This window comes from Callorhinus ursinus, unplaced genomic scaffold (genome assembly GCF_003265705.2).
Source record: "Callorhinus ursinus isolate GAN/ISIS: 27379988/994484 unplaced genomic scaffold, GSC_fseal_2.0 scaffold31, whole genome shotgun sequence".
Classification (NCBI taxonomy): Eukaryota; Metazoa; Chordata; class Mammalia; order Carnivora; family Otariidae; genus Callorhinus; species Callorhinus ursinus.
Genome location: NW_027397093.1, coordinates 12,915,648 through 12,924,905, shown reverse-complemented (window position 1 = coordinate 12,924,905; position 9,258 = coordinate 12,915,648). Strand labels below are relative to the sequence as shown.

Sequence of the window (9,258 nt, the reverse complement as noted above, 5' to 3'; positions counted from 1 at the left end):
ATATATATATATATATATATATATATATATATATATATATATATATAAAACAGTATTATTCAGCCATAAAAAAGAAGACAATTCTGCCATTTGTGATTAACATGGACGGACCTTGAGGGCATTATGCTACATGAAATAAATCAGACAAAGACAGACAAGTATGATTTCACTTATATATATAATCTTAAAAAAAAAGGCCAAACTCATAGATACAGAGAAGAGACTGTTGGTTGACAGAGGCAGGGGTCCCCATGGGTGAAGGTGGTCTAAAGGTATAAACTTCCAGTTATAAGATAAATAAGTCCTGGGGATTAATGTACAGCCTGGTGATTATAATTCACTGTTTTGTATTGTAAATTTGAAAGTTAAGAGAGTAGATCTTAAAAATTCTCATTACAAGAAAAAAAAATTTGTAACGGGGCGCCTGGGTGGCTCAGTTGGTTAAGCATCTGCCTCTGGCTCAGGTCATGATCCCAGGGTCCTGGGATTTAAGCCCTACATCAGGCTCCCTGCTCCGTGGGAAGCCTGCTTCTCCCTCTCCCTCTGCCCCTGCTCGTGTTCCATCTTTCACTCTCTCTGTCAAATAAATAAATAAAATCTTAAAAAAAAAAAAGAAAAAAATTATTGTGGTAATCACTTTGTAATATATACACAGATCAAATCATTGTTTTATATCTAAAACTAATACAATGTTATATCAATAAAATCTCAATAAAAATAGAATTGAATAGTTTTATATAAAATAAAATCCAGGGATGGGTTGAATATGTGATGGGGATTAAAGTTGCACTTGTGATGAACACGGCGTGATGTACGGAAGTTTTGAATCACTATACTGTACACCTGAAACTAATATTGCCATTGTATGTTAACTAACTGGAATTAAAATAAAAACTCAAAAAAAAAAAAGAAAAAGGGGGGTGTGAGGGGGTAAATTCAGTGTTTCTCGACTAAAGTCCAAATGAAAATAAAATTAGCCCTATCCCCTCTCCAAATAAAATAAAATTTTAAAAATGCCAAGGTAAGTTCTATGTATAATCATTTGAGGCCACCTAGCAATACCAGTAAAGTGCAGGATTATGGAAAAGTGCAGGTGTTCAATGGACACAATGAGCAGATTTGAATAAATGTCTCCAGGTATTTAAAAATATTTGTCTCTGTGAATTTATTTAAAGATGTACTGTACCTCATACTTTCTCCCATTTCCTTTTTGCTACATTCCTTATTTTAAATACAAAATGGTTTCTCCTACATATCCATATATATATTTTTTGTTTTGTTTTGAAACCATTCTGACAATCATAATCATTGTATCTAAAGAGGTATCATGGCCCACCAATGAGAGAAGCTTTATGGAAATGTAGTCTCTTTCTAGGATTCATCAGAAACGTATACATCTATGGCTTGGACCTGCTACAGTCAAAGGCATGACATCATTTTTCCTTCTCTTATAGAAATTCTTTCAGAATATCCTTATATTCTGGAACTACCTGGCACAAAGGAGCTGTTTAATAAGCATTGACTAAACACAGGATTGAATAGCCAAATTTTTCCTCTCAGCATCAGTCTAATTCATGTTGGGGAATCAGAAGAACTTTGATCTTCATCATATGCTCAAATAACTCCTTACATTTAGAGTGAAAACAAACAAACAAAACCCACTTGTGAAAAGTGAGGATGATTTTTTTAAATGACACATTAGGTACTTCAAAAACTGGATAGCATCTGAGTACGCTGACCAAGACCAAAATAACTCCAAAGTACATGAAAATGTATTAAATACTAATGTACTTAAAGGAACTTTCCAGGACAACTTGCCTGTTCAAATTCCTCCATGTCTACTTCTCCATCTCCATTCAAGTCAAACATCTTGAAGGCAATTTCAAAATTTCTCTGAGGAGCTGCAAGTAGAAAGGAAGGAAAGGATAGGAGGGAAGGAAGGAGAAGAGGGAGGGGGGAGAAAGAAAGGTATTTAGAAGGCATTGACTAAAAATAAAAAATCATTCCTTTAAGAAAAACAGATGGTTAAACACAAAGTATTATCAAGGCACAGAATGCCACCATATTTATCTAGATTAATTTGTAGTGATACTCCTTAAAACCAAAAGAGAAACTTGACTATGGCCATTAAGATAGCACTTGTCTCTTGAGTTTCAACACTAATCTCCTAAATACTTCAGCTTTGCTTTATTAGAAACGATCCTCTTAACTGTATCATATTAATGTTGCTCTGTTACTTAAATATAGCATTATTTATCTGGGCATGAAAGTCGGCTTGGGGTGAGACATACTGCTGCAAAGTAAGAGGCTGAAACTCTAAGTCTTTGTTTTGCATTTTTAAAACCAGCTAGATTTGGGGGCACCTGGATGGCTCAGTCGACTGAGCGCCCAGCTCTTGGTTTCGGCTCAGATTGTGATTTCTGGGTTGTGAGATTGGCCAGCATCGGATTCCAGGCTCAGCTGGGAGTCTGCTTCTCTCCCTCTTCCTCTGCCCCTTCCCTCACTCACCCGCACACACCCACCCATACACACCCACACACACACATGCACACATGCACGCACGTGTGTACACTCCCTCCTTCTAAAATAAATACAAAAATCTTTAAAAAAAATAAAACTAGCTAGATTCTACTTTGGTCTTTCTAGTCTCTCCATTTTAAGTGCACTCAGGAGTCCAGCAGATGTCATTCAGCCATCAGGTTATTATCTATATAGGCAGAAAAGCATACTGGTAGCTACTCAGCCTATTTCAACCATGTCAGCTGGGTATACAAATTACTGAGCAAAGTATATGTAAATGCTAAAATAAAGCTGAGTTTAAAAATAAAGTGAAAAATGCAAAGCTTGAGAAGATGGATGTATATATTTTCTTTTCCTTAACTGAATGGTAAAAACTCTTCAAGACGTTTTAGAGGTCCTAGATCAATCAGTATAATATAAATATAATTAATATACTTGTACATTAGAATAAAATGTAATGTCCCTTCTTCCTTACCATGCTAAATGTTCTGGTAAACAAAATTGTTTACTTCCTTCCTTTCGTACTTCAAATTTATATAGATGTGGAGAGTAAACCAAAATAAAATATCCTATATATGCTAATACTATTGAATTAAATTTTCAGTTAGCATAACTTTTATTAAAAAATTTAAAGATTATATGTAGACAAAAAAAAGTAAAAAGGGCTTAGTGCATTATCCACAGTTACAGAGAATTCATATTCCCATCTTGCTTATGAATTTGTCAATAGTAACATCTTGTAGGGTTAAATTCCATTTTCAGCTAGCTAGCCAGCTAGGCTGGTGAGCTCCTGGTTTTTAGTTGCCTGGGTGAATCATACGCTTGTCAGCTTCCAACTGCCTGCCTCACTTGATAATGGCTTCCAACGGGCTTGTGCTTTTTTAGGTCACAAGTACAATTGCTGCAAAGGATACAAGTGAGGGGAATTAGATTTTTGTATACTTACTGTGACTTCTTAAATTTTTCCTACTTGTCTGGGTGCTTTTACTGAAGAGTTATTATGCCAAGCATTGAGCTCAATAATTTAAAGTTTCATAATTATCTGATTTTATATGCTCAACCCTGAAAGTTTTTATTTATTTTTTAAAGAGAGTAGGAAGCTGGGGCTCAAAGCCATACATGACTAGCTCAAAATTGTATAGCTAATATGTGGCAGAAATGGTAAGTGAACCTAGGTCAATGCTGACTCCAAAGGCAATAAACTTTTTCGTTATGCTCCATGACATCCAATAGTTAGACAGTGGTTCTGAACAATAATAAACACATACTCTATTCTGGTATGTTTTAACCTAGAAAAACAAAAAAACAAAACATGACTCACTGATTACATCAGTCTGCAATAGCTGAGTTCCAAGCTGTTCATTTCAAGGACATACCTGACATAAGAGAAACATTGCATACGCCATGTTCATACGTTAGGCTTGGCTGCACTAACTGGAAACCCATAGGCACCTTTAGATTCTCAGGTTTGTCATCTGTTTTTAAAAATTCTGAATATGAATTGCTTTAGGCAGGAATGCATCTCCTATTCTCCCCTATGGTCTTACACTTTGCTCACTTTCATTGAAATATATTACCTGCCTATTCCTTGTAGATACCTGCAGAAAATATGAAGCTGCTGAAAGTTTTCAGTGGGGGAGTAACACCATCAAATAGGCATTTATAAATGATTTCTCTGGCTACAGCGTGAATTGAAGGATGAGTTGAAAAAGAAGAACCAGCTTCAGAGAAGATCATGGAAGCTCTTGTAAAGGTTGAAAATGTGAACTGAGGTGATGGCAGTGGTAATGGAGAGGAAGAAACAAATCTGAAATAAGGAGGCAGAATTATGCAGCTTAATGATTAATTAGCTGTTAAGAGTTGAGAGTAAAAAAGGCTGACAGCATGACTGCCTTAGGCTACTGGGTAGCTTGCACGTCATTAACCAAGAGCTAAAACAGATGTAAAAGGTTTGAGAAATAAAAGGAATTAATTCAGAGCAGGCCTGCTGAATTCAAGGGGTCCACAGCCTGTTCAGATGAAAACGCTGAAAGTGGGAAACATGGGTCTACAGGTGAGACAAGAGAGGTGAAAGCTGGCAGTTGCTGGTACACAGAGCCTTAAGTGAGGGTGCCCACAGAGAAGTGAGGGTTAAGGAGAAGGTGGAGGAAAGGGTAGAGTGCAGCTGAAAGCCAATATTTAAGATAAAAGGAAGGAGAGGGGCACCTGGGTGGCTCAGTCGTTAAGCATCTGCCTTTGGCTCGGGTCATCATCCTGGGGTCCTGGGATTAAGCCCTGCATCGGGCTCCCTGCTCAGCAGGAGCCCTGCTTCTCCCTCTCCCACTCCCCCTGCTTGTGTTCCCTCTCTCGCTGTGTCTCTCTCTGTCAAATAAATAATCTTTAAAAAAAAAAAAAAGGAAGGAGAAAGAAAGCAGTGACAGAGGTGATGGCATCAGGAGGAATACAGTCCTAACGCAGAGAAATAGGGAAAAATTTGGAGAGAGCCAGTCAGTATGTTGAATTAAAGCTCAAGAATTAAAGCAGTATTCCCATTCCCTAGCTCTACTGGTTACAGAGGGTGTACAGAGTGCTTAAAATTTTAGCTTTATCATATTTTATTCTTATTGTCCCGTGAGTTTTGTGAAGGCACAGTTATCATTTAAATGACTGAACGAGTTATTTTAGCAAATCATAGTTTATATGTCCTCCTACAATGAAGGTTAAATTCATTTTACCAAACACAGCACATGGTGTACTTCCTGAGCTTTCTATATCTCTTGATCCTGGCTTACTTTCAAACACGGGATTTGCTTTATATGGAGCTACACAGAGTGTTCATTAAAGTAAATGCACTGACACTACTCTAGAGGCTGAGCTTCTAGTGAGCTGGTCATGATAAAGCAAGTCAGGGCTGCAGCCTTGCATGCTCTCAGTTAGGCCTTACCAGGTCTATCAGGAAAGGTCCTTCCAGGAGTAGTTCTCTCAGCCTATTCAATCTTCATCTCCTGATCATGTTCTCTTGTACTTCCCTGTCTCCCTTTAAATGTAGGCTTCAGAGTAATATATATATATATATTTTTCAAAGATTTATTTATTTATTTGAGAGAGAGGGGGAGAGAAGGAGAGAGCAGGGGGAGGGGCAGAGGGAGAGAATCCTGAAGCAGACTCCCGGCTGAGCATGAAGCGGATGTGGGGCTCGATCCCAGGAACCCTGAGATCATGACCTGAGCCAAAATCAAGAGTTGGATGTTCAACCAAATGAGCCACCCAGGTGTCCCTCAGTGTAATTTTTAGATCTAGCTGTTCTGGAAAGCTTTTTTTTTTTTTTATTAAAGATTTTTATTTATTTATTGAGAGAGAGAGAGAATGGTAGAGAGAGAGCATGACAGGGAGGAAGGTCAGAGGGAGAAGCAACTCCCTACTGAGCAGGGAGCCAGATGCGGGACTCGATCCAGGGACTCCAGGATCATGACCTGAGCCGAAGGCAGTCGCTTAACCAACTGAGCCACCCAGGCGCCCTGTTCTGGAAAGCTTTAACGTGTCCAGGGTTTCTGCTAACTCACAATCAATTTCCACAGAAAGGAAATGAGAGAGGAATTCTTTTGAATCCCAGGCTACTGACAGGGTGAACGGTGAAGTTTTCTCCCACTGTGTTAACAACATAATCTACCTCCTATACAATGATTTCCAAAATGACAGCATATGTTGGAGCTGATTAAAACAGTAAGATTCTATACAAAGTTCATTACATCTTTTACTCAGAATTCCATGACAATCTTTGTTACTAGGAAATGGAGATGCACTAGGTCTGTTCTAGTTAAGAATCTGTGTTTATATTAGTCTACCATTAACAATAGTGATGACAATAACAACTCTAGATTGTTTCTGGAAGCACAACAGATTTTTCTGCTTCATTTTAGTAATAAGAAAAAAAGCATCTTTGTCTATGTGTGGTAAGTCAAATAATCAGACAGAAACGACACTAGCTGTCTCAAAACTTTCATGACTGTTTCACTTACTATTTTTTAACAGCAAATGCACAAGACTGGGCTCTAATTCTGGCTCTTCCAACAACATGAGTCATTATGCCTTAAAATCTGTTTTTGGTAGTACTGATGGAATAAACAAAAACATGAATAGGTTAGGGGCGCCTGGGTGGCTCAGTTGTTATGCATCTGCCTTTGGCTCGGGTCATGATCCCAGGATCCTGGGATCGAGCCCCGCATCAGGCTCCCTGCTCTGCGGGAAGCCTGCTTCTCCCTCTCCCATTCCCTCTGCTTGTGTTCCCTCTCTCTGTCAAAAAAAACAAAAACAAAAACCCAAAAAACAAAAACATGAATAGGTTAGATTCTTATTTCCTGTTGGTTTGCTTCTCTTACCACAGAATTCCTACCCGCACTATTCTTGTTTTAAAATGATGCTATAGGATAAATGAGGTAATTAATATGCAATATCAGAGAACTCTGAGTTAGGAAAAAAACCTTTAGATTATGATGAACCTCTATTTAATGATGAACTTGCCTACAGAATTTGTAAGGATGATCACATAGCCTCTGATTATTTCTGAGAAAGAGAGGTCGCCATTTCTGAAGTCTAACCACTGTTGGCTGTAATGAGCTTTTCTCTTCTCATACAGAATACAAATATAATTTTGTGAAGCACCCACAAACTGTCCTAGCTTAAGTTTCTACAGAGATAAAAACATAAATCTGCTTCCTTGTCTCTATGATGGCCTTCTGAATACATAAAAACGTATTATCTTGTCTCTATTAGGGTTTTTCAGAACTTGCTTCCAGAATTCAGCACTCAACAGTCCTCCCCTGGGGTACTTCAGATGGTCAATGTCTCCCATGAATGCAGAATATCTTAAATGTAGTTAATTCTGGAATGACGTATCCTTTCTAGAAACACCAGGATTGCTTCTCTGCTGATTAACATACTAGCATTCCTCTTATATGAAGGCATACTGTCTTGCTTTCTATATAACACTAGACTTGGGGAAAGAGGGGAGAAAAACCTCTAAGACTGGATTTCAAAACAGGACCCCTCCCTGAATTCTCCTAGGTCTGATGGTTATATGCAGTCTGAAAGAAATATTTCTGCCTTTTATACAGAGGAGAGGGGAAATTTCCCACAGTACCATGTGTTGTAGTTGTACATTTCCTTGGGATGATTTAGCTTCAGAAGAAGGGTGGTATACAAAATGAAAATATCCTAGGAATTATTTTAAACACACTTAAGCAGCAGCAGATTGATTTTCTTTTCATCAATATCTTGCCTTATAAATCTGATTTTACTAATCTTAGTAACTATTTATTGTACAGGAAGTAAATATGATATATTAGCTTTTTCAGCATTTTCTAATAGTTTCATGGCGAGTATCATGTTAACACTATAGCTAATAAAAAGGGCTGCAAATATTTCAAAAATATAAAAGACTTAAAGAATGAGAAAAGGTTAAGTACAAAGTCAAGAAAAACTTCTTTTTATAAAGTTATGTCTTTTACATTTAATTTTTATACACAGTTAACTGGGTATCAAGGCATATTTATGTGAAGCAGGGCATAATGAGAATATCAGCGGCTCAAAAGTTTAACTATTACACTTTCTGCTTCAACTCAGAAGTCCCATCATCAGGCTTCCCCTCATCTTTGTCTTGTAGAATTATCTACTGACCAAAATATCCACTATTAATCTTGCCATTTGAAGTCAATGGAATTGATGAGAATAACTATGGCATTCTGCTCTGAAATCGGGCAAACAATTATTCTTGAAATACAAGATATGGAATGGCAAATTAAAAAAATCCACATGGAGTATAACTGGTTCATAACCAGTTACTGTGAAATAACACAGATACTGTTATGAAATAAAAAAGTCAAGGGTTTTTTTTTTCTGTGGATTGTGCTAGAATTACAATTTTAAAAACTACAATGACTTTGGGGCACCTGGGTGGCTCAGTCGTTAAAAACTACAATGAGTTTGACTATACTATAAATTTTAGTTCCTTATCATTTCATGATTTAATATGCTCAACCAAGGGTAATTTAATTAGACTGTTTCCTGAATGTTTTCTTTTTTTTAAAAAAGATTTTATTTATTTATTTATTTGAAAGAGTGAGAGAGGGCAGAGTTGGGGGGGTAGTGGGAGAGGGAGAGAGAATCTCAAGTAGACTCCCTGCTGAGCACAGAGCTGGATGCAGGGCTCAATCTTATGACCCTGAAATCATGACTTGAGCCGAAACCAAGAGGCAGATGCTTAACCAACTGAGCCACCCAGGCACCCCTCCTGAATATGTTTTCTGTGGTTATGCAGCGGTATGCTTCCATTAAACAGGAACCAAACTATCTAATACAAAATAGTGAACATTCTGCCACTTAAAATATCATATCACATCATATGCAATTCAAAATGATAAAATAAACAATTTTCACTGCTAACTTTTGGAATACTATATACTATACAGAAAATGTCCTTAGTGGATGAAAACAGACAATAAGGCAATCTGAAATAGCCAAAGTTCAAGGTACATCAATCTAGTTCTTCTCCTTAGCCTTGTTGTTTTAACACAGAACAGAAAAATAGTTACCCTGGTGAAATGACAAATGCCAAGGATAAAGAAAAAGAAAACAAATCCTCAGCCATCCAGGAGGAAAAAAACATTAGTTATCATAAAAAAAGAAGTATCAGGTTGTATCATAATTGTCTGCAACACCTGAACACTACAGAGCAAATTCTATAAAATCTTGAGGGAAAAC

General features: G+C 37.3%; 1 protein-coding gene across 2 annotated transcripts in view; it reads right to left on the bottom strand.

Moving 5' to 3' along the window:
* Positions 1-9,258, bottom strand: part of MICU1 (mitochondrial calcium uptake 1) — a 247,185-nt gene that overhangs the window by 88,400 nt on the left and 149,527 nt on the right. For both annotated transcript variants that reach the window (XM_073878854.1, XM_025850225.2), the window contains one exon: positions 1,819-1,901. In XM_073878854.1, coding sequence (XP_073734955.1) covers positions 1,819-1,901 — 83 coding nt within the window. The remainder of the gene's footprint in view (positions 1-1,818; positions 1,902-9,258) is intronic.